The following is a 20693-nucleotide window of genomic DNA, read 5'->3' as shown; positions in this document are numbered from 1 at the left end:
GTTGAAAAGAAGTCATTTACTCAATCACATTAACTATGCTAAAAATGATTTTTCTGACTACACCAGCAGTTAAATATTTTCAGCACCAGTTCAGGACACATTAGTGACATTTATCACAACAGGTCTATTTCTTAATGTAGAAGGACATACTAACGTCAGTAGCTGCTACTGGGAAAGGAGTAAGCAGAAGACTGCCCTTGCTTTCCAAATTCTTATCAGCGAAAGTAGCAACTTCTAGAAATAAATAACTGCCAAATGATCTCCCAAATCTTTAAATCGATCTTTTAAAAATAGAGTTAAAATAGATATCTTAATATGAGCTATCATAGATATTATTTTTTATGTGCTGAATACTCCAAAACGCAAGTAGCTGAGCAAGCATCCAGTACATAACTTTTTAAAATAATTCTTCCCTCCCCACAATATCAACCCCGTTTTTTTTTATCCAAGTCATGCTGGTTAGATCCCTATCTATAGTGACTTCCCAGTAAACACCACGCTGTTATCACTAGGATATGCTACCATCCTATGAGTGAAAGAAGTCAGTGAACCGGTGAAATACCATCTCACGCAAACACAAAATGTATCCAGTCATTGGCTTGTTATCTCGGAGCATCAAACAAATTCTAAGCTTTTATTTTAAAAAGCTTTTGTGGTCTTCCTCTTGCTGGGCCAGTTCAGAAGGTCATCGCTGAAGGCAGAACTGATGAAGGCAAAGAAACCAAAAAGCAGCAGATAGTAGTGTCTCTGTCCTTTTAAACAAATCAAGTTCGCACAAAACAAAAGGAGATAAGGTTAAAATGAAGTTTATTAGTTTTTTTTGGTGTTTTTTTTTAAGCTTTTTTATATAAAACTGTTTGTGAAACAGCTATTTTATTCCCATGGCAGAGTGACCCCTGAAAGATGCACTAACCCCTTTCTTAAGGCCTTAATAAGAAAAAAACTGTGTTTTTTTTTGTTTTTTTTTCAGTTGATGTTTCTTAAACCCAAGTGTTTACAGTTACATAATTTACAAAGAAACCCACAACAAATAACCATATAGTGTAGCCTGTTACACTGACATTCCTTCTTCTGGAAAAGCAAAACATAAAACAAAAAAGGGCTAAGTGGATTTTCTGACCACTCTGAAAATACATTGATTCCACCAGCATTCAGACTTCCTTCCCAGCTCCCCAGTCTGGCAGGTAAAGCAAACCTCCCCGCTGCCTCCAGTGCTGAAGGCAGCTCCTGGCTATCACCTGGGTTGCGTGCTGCAGAGGGCAGCTGCTTCCTTCTCTAACAGGTAGTTCCCACATGTAAAATGTGTACGCTTGTGTGCATGATCTAAGCAAACAGCAGTTTCCTCTTACTTTGTGATCCACATGACCTAAGGGTCTTCAGATGTTTATCAAGCTCCCACTATCAACACAGTGTTTCTTAAAACTATGACCTCCCTATCCCACACACACAAAGTAAAAATGCCCCACCACCTGCATCCAATCAAACCGTCCTCCCATACCCTTCAAACAATTTATCCTGTGATTTTGTTTTCCTTTAAAATTGGACTTCCTTGGATGTTGTGAGAAAGAAAGAAGGCAAGAGGAAAGGACACAAACCCAGTCCAGACTGCTCCCAGAACCACTGTTCTTTCCTGCCAAATGTCAGGCTTCATGAGCCTTGCTTGATTTTGGATTTAATATTTACTTCAGCTACAAATTTGTTTTTTAAATTTATCTGGGTTTTTGTTAATTTTAATCAAAAGCATCAAAAGGGATAGCGCACCTTTCATTTAAAACAAAGTCTTTCAAGACTAAAAAATAGATCTTTATATATATATATATTTATCCCTCCCTCTTTAGTTCCCCCCACCTGTTTCCTTTTTCCCCCTCCCCTTCCCACTGTCACTATGGAGATTGTGTCCATGGAAACAGCTGGTTCAGACTCCTTGGTCAGATTCTGTGATGTCATCAGTCTTGAGTGTGATGTAAGAATTGATGAAGGAAGTGCTGGCATTGGCAGGCACGTCGAGAGGGGGCATGGCTGCACAGTGGGAGAGATTCCATTCAGTCACGAATGTCCACCGCTTTTTATCTCAACAGCCTAACCTGAAAAACAAAGTGAAACCAGTAATATATAGGAAGGCTTCATTGCCTTGGTCTGCCAACACTCTCCCCACATTCTGGGGAACATATTCAGCAGCTTACCACAGCAGCAGCACCCAGAGCTCTGGGTTTGTGGACTAAAATTGGATGCAAGTACAACGGTAAGTAGTTCATAAAAGCAAATCCAAGTAACAGCAAGCATCAGTTTAACAACCAGCAGAAAATGACAGAGCCCAGCTAGAGAGTCCTCAAGGGCAGAGCTACCCACACCCAATTCAGCACTCTCAAACTTCCAGCAGTGGGAAAGGAGCTCGCTCACCTCATGTTCAGTCCTCATCCTGACTCTGAAAACTGCAAAGCAGCCAAGCATGTTCAAATGCAATGACAGCTTTGAGACACCATACTGTCCCTTAGGATTTGGACCCAAATATTTTCATACAGATCGCCATGCTGCCATCAGACAGTTTTCAGTGACCATGACTCAGATAGTGAAACTGTTATCAAGACTACAGGGTCCAGCCACAGGAACCAAGTTCCTGACACAGCTGGATTTCATCAGCCAAAGGCAGAGCTACAGTTAAGCTAACTGCAGGTAAAGTGATATTAATTTATTTCATTTTGTTGTTGTTCTAGTGGCAAAGTTGTGGTAGCAAAAGTTCATGGAAAAAATGATGCTCATGTTGTCTTTCGAGACAAGCATGGGAATGCCCAAGCGCTCGGCATACTCACTCTCCCTGTCCTGAAATTCTGAGCAGAGAGAATGAACTCCAGGAGTTCAGTAAGTTGGCAGAGGTGTAGTTCAAAAGAGGAACTACAGATAAAATTAAAATTTAATTTCTCTAAGCCACAGTTCTCATTCTTAACCTGCACTGTCGAAAAAGCAAAGCTTGAAATAATAAATTCCTTTCTTCCCTTCTCCCATAGCACAACTGAGGCCCAGCAGCAGCTGATTTATTTAGTAAGGTTAACCCTTTGATGTAGTGTGAGTAAATCCCTCCTCACCAGTCAGTGAGCTCTGGGTAAAAAAAAAAAAAGGTCCCAATGTAAGTGACACATACAGAAAGCAGTTAATAGCATTAGAAGTGTGCTTGTGAATAAAGTAACATCCATGTTTATGTATAGCTGGCAACTACTCCATGAGCCCAAAGTGTGATCAATGCCCTTCTGATTATCAGCATACCAATGAAATTACAACCCAGCAAGCCTACCTCTTGGTTGATAACACCCCCTCATAAAGTGGAGAAGGTCAAGCAAGTGCATATGAAAACCAGACAGGCAAGCCATGGAGTTGCAACTCAGGAGGAAAGGAGGGAGGTTCAGGCAGCTGACCTCTGTGGCATTCATTACTGTGCAACTGTGAGTCTGCACTGAAGGAGTGTCAAGGCTGCAGTGCTGTCTCTGGCTGCCGTACAAGTGCTGCTTGCCCATGCCTGGAATCAATCCAGAGCATTAGGCACTGGCTCAGGGAGAAATCAGGCTCACCACACAGAGCCCTTCCCCATTCCTGGACAGGTTCCAGAGCACCAGACTCCCTCTCACAGTCACTCTCCAGATCTGGATGTGATCCAAATGTTCTAGAGGCAACTGGCTCAGGGAGAAAGAAGCAACAAACAGAGACAGAATACACTGACTTGCCTGGATGTTATCCAATATGCACGATTTTTCCTAACTTGCTGGGCCTAGGAGCGAACCAAGACAAAGTAGCCCAATAATCTAACAACTGACTGCCCCTTCTATCTCTACACCAAGGTTAGTGGAATGGCAGCTGCTCTTCTAGCAAGAGTGCTCCTCTAAACTTTGTTAATTACCATCATAATACAGCAAACCTTTTTTTAAGAACTGTTTGGATTTGCATGGTTTTTGCTTTGGGATATACCTACGACATTCTCAGCCCCCAACGGAGGAGGCTAAGCAGGACCTTTCGGTAAGAACTACTTGAGGCCAAAGTGGAACTGGGAAGAAATGATACCTTAGAGAGATGCCTAAAGCACATAGTGAACATGGTGCTGAGATTCCACAGCTTGCAAGGTCTTAAGCCAATACATTCCTATGATCTATAAAAATAGTGAATGAAGGAAAATGATGTGATAAACAAAGCTGCACAAAGGTCTCTGCAACACATTAATATTCATTAGCTCCTTAAAAAACTACCTTCAAAAATCATCACTGAGAAGGCAATTTCTGTCTTCTGCTACCACACTGAAGACCAGAATTCTCTAGTTAACCCTTTGTCCTTCACTGAAACCAACATTAAAAGCTCTTTCCAGGTACTTAATTGGAGAAACAAGTAAGATTATAAAGTCACAAAGGTGCTTGGAAAGCAGTAAAATGGTGGTGAGGGAAAGGGATTGTTAAAATCAGGTCAGACAGCAGACATGAAACAGCAACTACACCTGCAGTGCTGCAAGAAAGACAGAGAAATGGCCAGCTGAGTAAGAAATGCACCTGAGCACTGAAATGGAGTCAGAAGACTTTTTGGGACTAGAGTGTATGGGAAAACATGCCAAGAGGAACTAATTTGAAATCACTTATTTCATTTAGACCTCCCTGTTGCCACCTCATGGCAACGTACTTAATGGAAATGAAACAAGAAATCCCATCCTCATCACACCCGCTCTAATTCCCACCTCTGCGCTACTCCCTTCTCACTTCAGACATACAGCAAATCAGATTAAGAAAATGATCCAAACTGATACACTAATATGACAAAATACAATTTTCAGACATATCAAATGTCTCACCAAGTTCACATAGGCTGCCTGAACACTTGGGTGAGAGCAAGTGTGTCCAACTCATGGCCCATGGGCTGCACGTGGCCACCTCCTGCCACACGCTATAAAGGCAGCAGCTCTTCCCTGTAGAGTGGCCCCAGGCACGCACCCATTGCTCAGCAGCAACCAAACTGTCAGTGTGCTATTAATGCTGTGTTGACTGAAAGCAGGGCATGGGGTAGGCAGTACTGTGTAGTCCTGGCTCAAGTGACGGCAAATACTAGTATGCATTTTGATACATTGGCTAAACACAGGGCTCCAAAAGGCGAAGAATACACAGCTGAGCTTTTCATTTTGATTTTGGAATTTGAAAACAGGTTTCAAGATTGCAAAAAAAAAAATCATCAATTTATGTTTGCAACATTATTTTGAGTTGATCTTAATGCACTACCTGCCAATTTTCAAATAGAATGTATACAGTTGCAATCAGATATTCAACTCAAAAATCTAATCATGTCTCTTTACCAGACTTTCATAATCCCTCTCTTACCAGAGAGAAATATCCTTCACTTCACAATCACACCGTATTCATGTCATCACTTCTTGGCAGTACACACATTTTGAACAACTGCTGTCAAGGATGAAGTAGAGGAAGTGTAAAATTTCATCAAAAAATCTCTGATGAATACCTTGAGACCTCACTAAGAATTGCAACCACTGCCGTCAAACCAAGGTGGTGCATTCATTTCACAAAGTCACATATCCCACTTGTTTTATGTTTTTGTTCCTCTCTTTTTTAAATTGTTTTAAGAAAAATATTAAAAATTGAAATGTTTTGTTACTTGTACTTTACGAGGGCTGCTCTGAAAGTAATGCCTCCTGTTTTATTATATTGGTCCACAGTGTCAGAGGTGGATGCTGGTGGTATGGCAGTAGAGGGTGAAACTTCCCACCAATATTCCCTTATGTTTTGTTGCTGTGTGACAGAGGGCAGCAGAGGGGCAAGTCTGACAAATTGGTGTCTGGTGTGGAAGTGTGTATGAGCCAAAGGTGAATCACTGAATTCCTCCATGAGGAAGTCACATCGACATTCACTGATGTCTGCTGAATGTTTATGGGGCAGTGGGTGGTGTGTCTCAGCAGTGGTCATCTCTGCTGGAGCAGGTTTTGATGAGCGCAGCATGTAGGCCCTTGTTCATCACCGGCAAAAATACATAGCTAATGGTGGTGACTATATTGAAAAATAAGTGTTTTGTAGCTAAGAATTTGCTCTATCAAACAGCGTTACTGTGCTCTTTGTATCTCCTGTATTTTCGATGGAAACAAACGGGAAGATACTACTTTCAGAGCAACTTACGTATATGTGGCCCAAGACAACTCCTATTCACTCAGTGCAGTCCAGGCAAGCCAAAAGGTTGGACACCCATAGGCTAGACAAAGAGGGAGGCAAGAGGAAACAGCAGCTGGGGAGCTGGGGCACAAGAGCAGAGCTGCTGCCTCCCTTTTGGCTGATGAAACACCGCTACAGCTACCTTGGATACAGAGGGTAGAGCTATAAGGAACTAGAGGAAACACTAGGAAGTTGAATTTGTGGTCACCTGGGGACACAACTCCACCTTCTCTCACCCACAACTGTTCGCAAAATAAAGAAAAATGCTATCCTGAAAATAGAATGCACTCTTTATAAGTTCAATGCACTTATTCCTGTATTTACATTTCTAGACAACAGGTAAATCAAGATTGCAGTAATCTTGAACTCATCAGTTATTGTTAGTTCTTTCTCACAAAATCTAAGATACCGATGAACCTGAAAAACAAAACAAAAACAAAACAAAACCAGAAACTTATTAACTACCAGTCACTTAAGGAAAAAACCTTCAGATTGCTATGGGCGTGATATGAGATTTTTGCCACTGGCTTAGCTGGGAGAGTAACAGGGCAGCTGCAACAAGCTTTGTCTCTCACCACTATACAGAAGGAACTGCTGTGTACAAAAAACGTGAAGTGACTAGCCTGAACAGACTGTAGCAGGAAAAAAAGGAAACCAAAGTTAGTAATTACAGATTTGCTGCACGTACATGAGATCACCGTGTTGTCTCTCAGAAGTGGGGAAGAGCACTGCAGGTAAAGGAGCCACAGGAGAAAGCAGGTGGAAACTGGAAGCTCTCCCCAACTCACCTGTGCTTGCTTTTATTTCCATTCCCAGGAGTACACTTCCCCCCTCACCCCCGCTCCGACTGCTCTGTGCTGAGGCTGCCTTTCACCATCTTGTTCTGCAAGGAGGGAAGAGAGCAAGGAAGGAGGGGCTGACAAACCAGCAAGCCAAAAGGAGGAGGAGGAAAAAAGAAAACAAGGGAGAAAAGAAAGACAGGGGTAGGGAAAGTGAACATACAGAAAGTGAGAGAGAGAAAGAGAAGTCAGTATTGAAACCAGACACAGATTTTCAGACAGAGTTTTCCCTAAAGCAGGTAAATTTGCAAAAGTAAAGAGTCTGGGACATGGAAGCCTGGTTAAGAAACACAGAATTTAACACAGAAAGGTAGAATGAACTTAGCAACACCGCTTAAAACTGCCCCACAGATAGCTTAAGACGACCTAAAACTGCAGTGCCACCAAAAGGTGAGGTATCCCATCCCCTGTGCTTCCCTTTCTCTGCCTCTGCATCCTCACCAGGTCTGCTGCAACAGCACTGGCTGTGATGCAGCACACAGTACGCTGGCTCTGTGAGTGGAAGCAGAACCCTTCAGAAGATGATTAGCTTTCAGACAGCATTTTCCCTGTGATAAAAGCTGCTATTTTGCAAAAGTAGCACATTCAGGACATGGATGGTTGAAGCATCAATGCTGACAGAAGGAAATGGGAAAGCTCACTGGGGAACACAGGGAAAGGCAGGACTGGTCCCTCTGGACACAGCTTGCTTATGCCTGAAGTGTTAAGCGCAGTTAATGAGGCAAGAAGCACCTTTGCTCTCTGGGAGCCACTTATTATGATGAGGTGTATTTACCAACGTGAGGCACGGACTAAAAAAAGGGTAAGAAGCACTATACTGGGGACTCACTCAGTGTCAGTGGATTTATGAAGTTAGCTCTTCCACCCATTAACTAAAGAACAGAGGAGTGAGATATTAGACAGCTACTAATTAGCTACTAATGTTCAACTGCTGCTACCTAATAGCCTGGTTTTAAATGGCCTAATCTAAAGTGTCTTTTCCTTTCAGTTGCTCACGTTCATAGTTTGCAGAAAAACTGACGTAATTTGTTTTCCAGTCACTCTAAAGCAATAGTTTTCAGCCCTTCTGGTCCCACCTTACAACTGGCTGGAACTCCCCTCCCCAGTTACTACAATAAAAGGAGCAGGGCAATACTGTATTCTGCCAGAAATGATCAGTGAGTCACAGAGCAAGGGCTGAGTCACATGCAGGCAAAAAAAATAAAAAATAAAAATCCCTGCTTGACTGCAAGTGATTCATGTATTTACTAAGCAAATGACAACAAACTGCAGTGTCAAAGGTTGCTGATGCCGAATTTCTGTATTGAAAGCAACACAGCAGGTGTGCAAGTGGTTCCGCATTTGAATAAAATTCACAACTTTTGCTGCTTCATGAAGTACCTTAATCAACATATTTAGCAGTCTACCCCCTCCTGCTCCCCAAGATTACTTTAGAAATCAATGTGCCTTTTCACTATCATATCCAGGAGTTGGATTCCCCCACGTGGTTTTTTCCTTCATGGTCTGGGCATCACCAATGCAAGTACTAATACTGGTGACACAAGCCAGGTATGAAAAACTTCAGAACTATCCTTCCCTTCAGGCAGTGGGCACCGAAAATAAAACAGTTTTCAAAGATGTCTTCTTCCTGTTCTCTTTAGACAGGTATCCAAAGTTGGGCAGCAGATGGCACTTCTGCTGCTGCATTCCACAGTAAGGGGAGCTCACCCTTTCAATTTTTGTTCGGGGAGGTCTGCAGGCTCATGCAGCATTAATACATCAATTTAAATGTGCTGTAAATTTTCAACATCATTTCCACAATTGCCCAGAGTAAGTTATTTTCTTTAATATGATGAAAAGTAGGCCAGTTCTGGATCACAGACTCACTGCTCCCAGAATCTTCCAGCACATTTTAAATACATCTGTCTAAATACCTCATATTGTGGTAAAAGATCTCGAAAGTACTATGAGACTAATTCTTGTATGTTTACAAAAGACAGATTAAAGATAATCTCTGAAGACAAAAGACCACCAGATGTCAGTCTAATTCTAAGCAGAGAAGAGATCTGCAGACAAGAACTAAATGGAGACTGAATGAGAGTAACAGAATTGTTCCCTATTATCATTTATTTTCCAGCATGGGCCATCCATGCTCTCACACAATTTATATGGCATCCAACCGGCCACAAGCGTAGCCATTTTTCTGGAGACTCGTGAGCATTTGAAACCAGCGGACAGGTACCCACAGGGTCCCAGAGTTGCAACCTCACTTATGGACAGGGGGAAGTGGGGGGACAAGAGAGAGGATGGATATTCCCAGCCCTTTATCACACTGCTCATATGTACAAGAGAATACGTGCTATGTCTCCTCTTTTCATACAGACAGAGCAATAGAAGTCCAGCTCTTAGCACTGCTGTGTCTGCATTCAGCTAAGTATGTCCAAACTCTAGGCATAAGCATCACGCTGTATCCATCACCAATAAAAGGAAACAATGAGTCTTTAGAAGAGTCAAGATCCAAAGAACAGCCAAACATATATCATAGGACTCAGTCTAGTTACTACCACTTAACTAGATGTCTGGGTTTCAGCTGGGACAGAATTCTTTTCTCCCAAGTGTCTGGTACGATGCTGTGTTTTAGTTCTAGCACAAAAACAATGTTGGTAACACACGGATGTTTATAGTCGCCTGCTAAGCCAAGGCTATTCGCAGTGAAGGGCCCAAGGAGCTGGCAGGGAACTCAATTAGGACAGCTGACTAAAACTGGCCAAAGGGATATTCTGTACCAGATGACATCAAGCAGAAGGAGCTCTCAAGGAGTGGAAGTTCAGCTCACTGAGGCTAGCCGGGCATTGGTCAGGGCATGGTGAGCAATTGCTTGCGCATCACTTGTTATATACATTTATATATATATCATCGTAACAATTTTCCTTTTGCTTTGCTCTACCTTAGGAAATAGTTTATCTCAATTCATGAATTCAACTTTGTTGGGCTTTTTTGGTTTTTATTTATTCTCTCCCCATCTCACTGGGAAAGGGGAGAGCGAGCAAACGACTGTACGATGCTGAGCCACCTGCTGGGTTAAACCACAACACGAGGACAGGGTATTTCACATAGACAAAAATGGTTCATGATGTAGTCTAAATGTTTCCCAAAGCTGTTGAAACCTTTCCATGAGCTATTATTTCTTCCTTCTTGCATCCTCAGTAAATCCAAGAAAAATAAACCACCACAGTTTCAATGAAGCATTTGAACAGATGCAGTGAGCAGTGTTTGAGTTCTATCACAGAAGACAGGAAAAGAAGCTGGTTCTAAAGTGTCATCAAGGATCTAAAGAATGACTGAGAAGACACAACAAAATCTTCATTTATCTTCTGAAACTCTTTGTATTCTTCTTAAGTTGATGTCTGCCCCCAGAATATACCGCAAGCACACATCACAGAAGAATTCATCTAAAAGCACCTCTGATTACAGATGTTATCCAGGTATAAAACTACCAAAGCAGATTTAAATACCAGAAGAGGGCAGCAAAAAACAGGTCTAATACAGGTGAGGATTCTTACCTTGTGCTTGGGGCACCTCACTGAGAAATTCTCTTCGTTTAGTAAACAATCTAGAGAAGGAGAAGACAGCAATTTATTACATTTTTAATAAAAAGCAATTTCAATAATACACCACATGTGTTAATTGTGCTTCTCAGGCTATGTATTTTTCATTCAAATATCTTTTTTTTTTTGTTAGGAATACTGTCTTATTAGCAGATTTGTCCCTTCCACCTCCAAAGTTGTAGCAATTAAAATTACTACACACCCAGTGTCACCTGGGTAACCAAACCTAACCATCTCCAGCCTCTGTATCCGAAAGAATCACAACAACAAAACAGCAAATCCTGCAACCCAACCTCCTTCATCTACTCCAGCCTTCCCTGCGCAAGGAAGTCAGACACATCCATCCCATCCAGACAGTCCCTGCTTTACAGGTCATAGGAAAATTGTTGTCTTTCATCCTACCCCAAGGCCCTGCCAACAACAGGGGGAGAAGGGGTGACTGTCCCTCGGTATGGTTTCATATGACAGCTTATTTACAATCCCAAATCCTGGAGATCAGTTTACACTTTGACACTATGTCTGGTAGCTGGGTCACTCGTGCTGCTCTTGGATCTGCTTCCATGATTTGTGTATGCCAAGCTTCTATGATCTAAGAAACAGTTTAATTAATGATTTAAACGTATTAAAAAAAAAACTGGGGCACCTAAGTAGAGCTTGTTTAGGATTCTACAAAGCAGTACAGCAGCTCAGAGAGCGTTCCATTGCTGGCAGTGCCAGTGCAGGTGTTGCTACCTCCCACCACCTCCCGCACCATGGGCGCTGGCTGGCGCTAGGAGAATTCAGCAAGTTGCCTATGACCTCCCATCTTCTCAACCTACCCAAACAGCCAGCAAGGAAAGCGGCACGATGGTAAATAAAATGTGCTAATTTAAAACGCTCTTAAGTATGTAGCATAACCAGCGCTACCTGCTGTTTCAATCTGCTGGAAGAGTTTAGCAGACAGCAGGAGACTGCAACTAAAGCTTGAGGGAAAGGCTTCCTAGACACCCAAGCCTTGGCAGAGCATCCCTCCGCTATGCAACGTTTATGTTCCAACACGAATGCCTCTGGCCTGAATCAAAGGGAAACAGCGTGCAGTGGGCTAAGTTAATCAAGAGATTTTAGCAAAGAAGAGTAAAACCTTTAATCCTGCCAGGGATAACGATTTCATATGCAGCATTAGCAAGTAACAAAGAAGAAATAAAATAAATTGTTGTCTTGTTGTAAGGGCAGGAATTGTACATTTCGACTATATACTGAATTATCACTGTATAAAACAGCAATCATTAAAAATACATAGAGCAGTGATCAAAAAATATACACAGCAGGCTGGGAAAGGATTTTTTTTTTTTCTTGGAAATTCAACATCAGTAATGAATGCACTTCTCTATCTGAAAGGAAGATGGCACAAGTATTAGGAAGGAAAGTCAGACACCTTGCACTTCAGGCTTGATCAGAGAATGGAGCTCCGTTTCTTAATAAGTTTGGCATTTTTTTCTTATATTACTAATAGCAATCCCAATTAATAACAATTTTTTGTTTCTCCTAAGGGACAACAGTAGAAAACCAACTCTGCTCCCTGTAAAAATCAAGAGAACAGCAGTAAACCAGAAAAATTTGTTCAACGTTACCAAGCTGGCCGGGGTTTCAACTGGCAGTTCCAAGGATTTTATATCACAGATTACAATTCACCACCGAGTCAGGAGACACGTAGCTACCATCAGCTTATCATGGCAGAAAGGGAAAAAGAGCAGAGACTCGTCCTTGTTTGTACAGATTTTTCTCCATAAAGCAGTCAGGAAAAAACCTAAAGCATTTCTAATGGAAGCAATTTTTCTTCTGCAGGCTTCACGCTTTGTCTCACTCTCTGTGTTCTTCTTGTTCCTCATCTTTAACGATACTTGTGAAGACATGGAATTTCTCTTCTCTGAAAATCCTTTTTATTTTGCTGCTATTCTTTTTTTCCTAATTTACAATCATGAAATGTCAGTATGAGCTACTCCCTGCGCTGGATGCTGAGGGTACAAGAGTGCTGCACCATCTGACTGCAGGTGGCGAGGAACAAGCCCAGGGAGCAGATAGCAAATTTCACAAAACAAAGATTCTGTTTCCATGGAGACATCTTCGGGACTAAGTTATCTTGAGACATCACAGGCTCTTTGTAAATTTGGACAGACAAAAGCTAAACACAGACAATGTTAACCACAGTCATTTCCATGTAAAAATTATTTAAGTGGTACTACTAATCTTGATTTTTATGCAAATGGCCAGCAGGAGTTCAGCTGCCTTTTGCACAGTTCTCTTGCACAGAAACACACCCTACATTGCCAGATTATTTTGTATGAGAGGAGATTAAAAGGAAGAGTGAACTGGGATATACGAACGCATCCAAATGTACTGACTGGAAGCTCAGAAGACACATGCCCTGCACAGCAGTCACGTAAAGTCAGCTGCCCAAAATGCAGCTCCTCAGCAGGGCTGGCACGAAGCATGGCAAGTAGCTCAAGTGGCTCTCAGGTATTGTACCCTCCAGTCCTTCACTGCAAATGTGCTGCCCTTCACATGATGAGGCACAGGAGCTGACAGGGCACTCGCTACTAATCCAAGGAACTCAGAGGCAGAGAGACACTTCAGCTCAGTGCAGCTGCCCAGGCATAGGACACAAACACTGAGTCTCAGCTAAGGCACGCTCACACTTCCAGGGATGCCAGAGTCACTCTGTCAAGCACTCAGTGTTTATGACTTGACATACCCTAAAAAGCATTCCAGGAAGTTCTTTTGGATTTTTTATTTTTTTTCTAAGATACAAAAGAAGTCGTATGTATTCCGGAGGCCTGAGCATGCTTGTAAATGTCTGCACAAACTTCTGAGGACGCGGCACCAGCTCCTCCATAAAGGTGGCTGCATCTTTCATAGTGGGGCCGCTGACTTCAAAGCGAACTACCGCAGGGCTCAGGGAACTTGAGAAATGCCTACACCTGATTCACTGCAGCAGCACTGCATCACCAATAAAAAGGTTTATAGGCAGACAGCAGGCTGACGAGAGAGAAGAGAATGCTGATTTGCATCTCCCGAAGCCCACGTTTTGTGTTTGACCATAAATGAAAATGGAGTCCTATTCCTTACAGCTTGTTTCTTTTATACTGACTTACTGGAAGAGCATCTATAGATTAAGACAGCTTGATTATTCCCACAGATAAAAAGAACTGCAAGGAAGGTCTTACTGTCGTGTCATCGGGCTGAACTTTTCAATGCCAAGACTGTACCTTCAAGTTGGGCTCTTCTGTTCGTTTTGGTTCAACACCTCAGCTAAAGCAGTCTAACCATTTCCTTAAAACTCTTTCTTGGACAAATTATTCTGCCAGCACTCAATGTCCCAGCAAACTTTCTCTGACAGACTCTAACAATATTCTGGAACCAGAATTTCAGCCAAGCCATTCTCTTGCAACTTACCACAAAATCAGCAAATGTCACCCTCTGCAAGGAGGTAAGGGGATTTTAATCTGCACATTCTCAGAGAGATTTCTTCGATTTTAGTAGCTAACTCCTTTGCAATTCCACCAAATGTGCTTCTTCTGGGGCCTCAGATTTAGGCACCAGAGCCAAAAGCTGCAAAGTTGTCGGGAATCCCTTTGAAGGCCCAGGAAGTCTGAAGAAAGGATGTGGCCATTTCTCCACTGCAAAATGGGAAGCACTGGTCCAGAAGGCAGCAGAAGCATAAAGGCTAATGGGATGGGAACGCGGGGCTGGAGACAGAGTGCAAGCTGGCAGGTTGTGGAGAGTAGGGCTAGGAGAAGTCAAGAGCAGGGAATTAAGGACGGGTGGAATCAGAAGCATGTGATCCCACAGAGTAAGATGTGAGACTTATGCAAACACTGAGGGAAGTAAATGGGACTGGCTGGGTTGGGAGAGAGCCAGCAGAAGGAAGAGAAGACTAAATCAGGAGTGTGTTACTGCCAGAAGACTGAAGTCTAAGAATTAGTGGGATGAGAGGAAACAGGACAAGCAGAACGAAGAGAGGGGAAGGATGAGCAGAGAGGAGAGGGAGAGAAGAGGCCTGAGTCCCTGTTCTCGGTAAATCATACTGTTCCTGGACTGAACACAGAGATTCACAAGTTTCATCATTCCTCCACTATTGTTTAAGTATGCTTGTGAAACTCACAGCCAAAGTACCCCATCTCCATGCAGCTCTAATCCACCCAGTGGCTGGCAATTTATTCCTGCCATATTACTCTAAGTGGGTAAACCAGCTTGGAATGGTGCCCTCTGACAGATGGCCACATGACAAAGCGATGTCTCATGACAGAATTTAGAGTAGAAGAAAATGAAGCAAACACAGCCTTGGAACTTGAACACAGAAACCTACTCTAAGAAAGCCTCAAAGGTTACAATGTCAAGATGAATGTTAGGCAATACCAACTGCAATGTAGCCCACTTCAATGAATTATACGGTAAACATACTATATTACATTTAGCATGGATTTAATAGTATGGATTTAAAAGTAGGACTATATGCTGCTTTTCCATAGAATACTGCCTTTTCCACACATGACACAAAACTGCTCGAGAATCAGTCATGATTGTTCAGTAAATGTGACATCTGGAGAATCCTAATGCATCTTCTGAAGTAGAGTTGAGTTAATGAGGAAGATATATCAGAAGGACAATATCTTAATTTTGTTATCTGTATTTGAAACACAGAAAATGCTACATCCTGTACACAAACATTCTAATTAAGCACCATGAACTATTGGGCACATTCACTATAATTTACTTTGTGTTTTCATGGCACAGAAAAGATGAAGTCACAAACCAGAAACAAATCACTAAATACACGTACATGTTTGTTAATGTTCACAAAACTCTTCAGAGATGAAATTACAGAATTTCACAACTCCACTTTCTGAACTGAGATGGGAAAATTTCCTCAACAAAACACAGAATCACACAGTGTGGATAATGTAATGTTCATTAATGGAGTATCCCTTCATCCTATGAGTTGAGGTGGAGCCCTATCTATCAAAAATAAGTCTTTAGTTAGGTGATTACTATCTTCTAAGATACATTCCTAAGAGATCAACATTAAATTTACAAGGACAGCCTTATTTCTGCCTTTTTTGAGTATGCAATTTCTGCAACCTGAATAATGTTTCTTTAACACTGTATTTCATGTACAATCAAGGCTTCTCTATCTATACTGCGGTATTAGTCGTATTCTACTGCAATACTCTTTGTATTAAATAAATTTCTATTGGAATAAAATGTGATGCTCCAACAGGGTGGGATTTCACAGCAAGAAATGCAATGCACTCATTCAGAAATGAGCAAACCTACTTCAAGCACTGTAGTATTTGAAAAACAGCACAAAACAGGTGGAGAAAGAAGTGGTCTGCTGTGGGAATGAGATAACAAATTGGAAGCTTGCATTCATATGCCAGTCAAGAGATGCAAACTTAAATCCTTACCTCCTTGCAATTGGACTAAGTTTTGTACAATGTGTGAAGTGAGTTACAGAATATTGGAAGAGTTGGACGTTATTTATTCTAAACTGTTCAGTTGTTTTTTTTTTAATAACTCAAGAATAAAAGTTTATCTCCAGGGAAAACTTACTCTTGTACACAAAATACCAACTCAACCCCAAGCTCATAGCTGAAGATAGTTTAGAACTCACAGAACCTCTTATGAATTGTTGTGACATACCTTACACGCATTCCTCTCACCTTTCCTTGTGTCTCAAAAGGTAAGAATTTGCAGAGACTGCACAATCCGAACCTTTTATTCTGTTTTAATTTCTAGACTTCTATTAACAACATTCTAGCAAAGCTTTTTTTCCTGCAACCAACTGTTCTGTCTTCTATACAACCTCTGTTCACACCAGGTAAACAATAGATTCCATAAAGGCACATGTACTCACAGAACTCCAAACTCCTCCTCTAATCATTGCATAGAAGGTGCAAATTCTGCAAGCCATTAGCTTGTCCAGTGATAAAAGCTGGACCTAGTCAAGAGATCAGCTGAAATGGTTCTAAGGAGGGAAAAGGAAGGTTGTATTGCTTGTGGTACTGAAGATACAGTAGACACTCTGCACTTGAAATCACTACTATGCTTATCTTTATGAGTGATACTCCAAAAGAGGGGACGTGTCTTTCTGGTTGCTTGCATCCTTTTCTTTTTTTGCCACTCTCACATGGCAGCTGGATTTCAGTTGCTGCAGCTGTGTTCTGTAAAAACAGTCTTTTTCTGCACTTTCAAGGAGATACATATTACTACAAGTTCCATCTTGTCCCAGTGCATTACCGTACACTGTTTCTCTGATGTGATCCATCATCATTTCTGTTACTACATTAGTAGTTAGACATACAGTTAGCGTGTCATTTCTTCTTACCTGCATCGATGGCACATGGGTAATGGTATCGGAAGGAGCAGCCTTTGTTGTAGCAGCCTAAGGTGGCTCCTGGTTCCTGGCAATGGGAACATTTCTGAAAGGGAAACCAAGAAATGGCAATGAACACCGTAACAATAATTCCAAATATGTGTATTTTGCTGTGAATCAACCATGTTCCAGCACACATTTCTTGAGTATCACAATGTTATGTCTTTATACACCACAGAAAGAAAGGCCTTTTGAATAAAGACAACATAGGGTGTTTCAAACGCAAAACTTTTCGGCTGTGCTTAACCAGGCAAGATAGACCAAACACTCACACCAGCCATTCAGACAGAACTTGGAACACTTCTCTCAAATCCATTTCAGTGACCCATGTTTCAGCACCTGACAATGACATCAGTGTTAAAATTGGAAGAGAGCTTTTTTGAATCCACAACGGCTTAAAAATGAAAATTAGCATGACAAAGATGATTTAGAGGATACCATTAGTGCAAAAGTAATTTGCTGACATCGGTTTCATCACCACTAGCTGTTCAGGAAGATCGAGGCCAAGTTGAACATTTTTTCACAGGTGATGAAGAAAGGTTTACCTGGAGCAGGGGAAGATGCCATCAAGGAAAAATACCTCACTGTCACAGAAATGGCACTTCTCCCGAGGAAGTGCTCACAGCACTAGAAAGATGCTACACATTTATTTTCAAAGCAGAAAGATTCATCTGATGAACATGTTCAAGTTCCATTACCTAAATCCTATCGCCTCAACTGGTCAATGATGTATTTGATCGTATTACCAGACAGATGCGAACGCAGCAGGATGAAAGCCACTCACCCATTTACTTCCTCTCGAGTGACTTTATGGAAGGAGGCCTACAGCACACCTCACTCAGACAACAACAACTCTTCCTGAACGGATACAGTGAGTGATTTTCATTAACTAATCTCAGATCCTGATAAAAGCTGGCAAGTTGACATTTTTCAAAGAAAAAACACCTAAGTCACATCTAGCAGAAGGCTGGCTGAGAGGCCACTCCTATTTGAAAACTAAAATACAAGAAGACTACTGGCAGAAAAACATTAACTACAACTTCTCAGATGTACCTAAGAAACACAGGAACTCTGGGTTTGCTGATAAACATGACCAACACAACAGGGTTTCACATACCTGGTACAATTCATCTTGAATTCAGGCTACGAAAAGTCGCTTTGGTCAATGGTTACATGTGGATGAGATGACCAAAAATCTCTCCTCCTCTTGGAGAAACTGTTGTCAAATTACATGTACTCCCACCAACTCTACCAGCATGCAACAGCCCTACAGCACATGGAACAGATGTGCCTGAACCAGCAGCATACCTGGCACTGCACAAAAGCACCATTTTTCTGCCAAATGAGGAGGCTTATATGCCAGGATGGCTGCATCAGCAAGACAGCACTTCTTACATCCCTGACTTACACACGTGTGGCAGTGCAGGCCTGCAGGACAGACGTGGCCAATGATTACAGCCACAGAGAAATCCCTCACTCTGAACAAACAGGGTTTTGATTGCAGCACTTCACAAAAAACCTAGGAATAGCTGACAGTTGTTGCTCGTCCTGCTATTCTGTGCGATGCAGACAGCGATGACTAGGTTGCATTCAAACGACTGAATGAGGATGAAAGCAAAATTAGCTCCAGCCATAAACCAGGTGGCCCTCTTCATATCAAAGCAGATGCAACTAGCAGCAAAGCTTGTGAGGCATCACTTCTCCTGACATGTACAACTCTAGTCTCGAATGCTGCCTTCTCTTCTCAGTTATGCCAAAGCTTTTCGAGCCTGATCTTCAACATTCCCTTTTTCAACATTCCGATTTAGTATCATTTCTATCTTCTAAGCAGTGAACGTGTGTCATGACAAACTACTATTTATAATGTAAGGGAAGTGCCCCTGAGGCCCGAAAGAGACACCCAGGAAGCTTATATTTGCCTGTCAGAACATGAATGCTGGTTTCCAAACATTAAAAAATAAAATAAAATAAAATCTAACACAATATTTAAATGCACACTGAAACACATGGACCTCTGGCCAAACAGCAATGTAATTCTCTCTGCCATGGGAGTAAAACCGAGTTTCATGTATAAAAAATGGCTCTTCCTGGCTATGAAATCAACCCTATAAGATTATTGTGTACTGGCAGCAGTCCCGGATTCACCTTTGCCAAGTATTCACAAAGTGCAGCTCGAGGAGCTCTGGATCAGAGTGCTTCACCTGCAAGCTTTGTTCTCCCTCTCAGATGTGGCAGACTAAGATTAATTATTCTAACAGGACAGAGCACAAATTGACTATTCTTTTTGAACAAGGATATGAATTTCTAGCGTTGTCCCTCAGAGGCATTCTGTCCTCCCCACTTTATCTCGTCTTTGAAGTACCACTGCGCCGTTGCAACAGCAGAGGTCATTCTTCCCTGGAACACTGTGTCCTGCACAGAGCAGTCAACAGGAGCCTACGAACTGCAACAGCAGAGATTAAACTGCAGCTGTGTCAAATATTTCTTAAAACTAAAAAGGCACGTCATAAGAGTGCACTGTGAGATACAGCTGAAAACAAAAAGACCCCTAGCAACATTTTTGATACTTTTCCAAATGTTAATTTAGTCTTTGAACTAATTCTTCATTGCATCGAGTGTGGTTCATCCTGCTATTCTAAAACTTGCAGTGGGAACACGACCGGCATTCTGATGGATTTTCAGTGTGCCCGTAGCACTCAGCTGAGGATGAGCACAGATATTTTCATATGGGTTGTAGTTGGGACTGATTAGGCAGGAAAAGTGGGTGGTTCAGTTGGCTGAGGATGAGCACTGAGCCTTTTCATCCCTTGTTTTCGGTCTGCCTGACCAACTAGATCATTGCCAAGGTTACCTGCAGCTACGCCCACAACAGCGATTCCCCAGCGGACTACAACACCATTGACTGCTCAAGGCAGAGATCATCTGCTGCTGCTGGCTCCCCTGCTGCCAAACAAGTCTCCATTCTGCCAGATGCTTCTGCTTTTCACAAGCCACTGACAGTCTAATGGCCCCGTTTTTCCTACCTCCTGGGACCCCCGACCATCTGCTTCTTCCACGGGAAGCAGGGGGAACCACAACACAATAACTACTCTTTTCTTCTGAGTCCTTTCTTCTTGACACACCACACAGCGACTGAACAAAGCAGAAATCCTACAAAGTTATATGGTGTAAAATAACTTAGGAGTCTACCACTGAATCTTTGAAAGAAATGATAACAACGCCATGTAACTACCAAATGTCTCCAAGTTTTCCTACAAACAGACAGAATATAGCAAATGTAAAAAAATCTAGATGGCTTCAGTTCTCATTTGCAAGACACTACAGTTGTGTCTTGAAAGATAAAAAGATGCATAGCTCCTGTCAGCACCTTTTGAAGCTCTGGTGAGAACCATATCCTTACGCATTTACGTTCCATAAATAGACAGATAGATAACGGGGTGCACTGCAGTTAGAAAACTTTCTAAAACCCAAACAAAACCGGGGAATTTCATACAGGAAATAAATAAACTGGGCTCAGTGACCTCTTATCAGTCTATTTCATCCATGAGCACATCTTCACCCAAAGTCCACCGCCATCCTGCAGCCACTCACCAGCAGAGGGTAGCAGCCTGCTTCTCACCTCCACAGGAATTAGAGCATTCCTAGCCAGGGAAGCAGCACTCGGCCTCTCATG

At 42.1% G+C, this 20693-nt stretch overlaps 1 protein-coding gene across 11 annotated transcripts in view; it reads right to left on the bottom strand.

Moving 5' to 3' along the window:
• Positions 1 to 790: 790 nt before the first annotated feature.
• TCF20 (transcription factor 20) overlaps positions 791 to 20693 on the bottom strand; it is a 115284-nt gene continuing 95381 nt past the window's right edge. For 9 of the 11 annotated variants that reach the window (XM_046907299.1, XM_015289183.4, XM_046907304.1 and 6 more), the window contains 4 exons: positions 16973 to 17066; positions 10564 to 10613; positions 6971 to 7098; positions 2030 to 2084 (listed from right to left, as the gene is read on the bottom strand). In XM_046907299.1, the coding sequence (XP_046763255.1) occupies positions 7015 to 7098; positions 10564 to 10613; positions 16973 to 17066 (228 nt within the window). In that variant the 3' untranslated portion in view covers positions 2030 to 2084; positions 6971 to 7014. Of the gene's footprint in view, positions 2085 to 6970; positions 7099 to 10563; positions 10614 to 16972; positions 17067 to 20693 lie in introns of all 11 variants that reach the window. The other 2 variants (XM_004937691.5, XM_015289182.4) reach the window with 2 other exon arrangements.

This window comes from Gallus gallus, chromosome 1 (assembly GCF_016699485.2).
Source record: "Gallus gallus isolate bGalGal1 chromosome 1, bGalGal1.mat.broiler.GRCg7b, whole genome shotgun sequence".
NCBI lineage: Eukaryota > Metazoa > Chordata > Aves > Galliformes > Phasianidae > Gallus > Gallus gallus.
The sequence above is the reverse complement of the archived record's forward strand: the minus strand, read 5'-3'. Positions and strand labels throughout refer to the sequence as shown.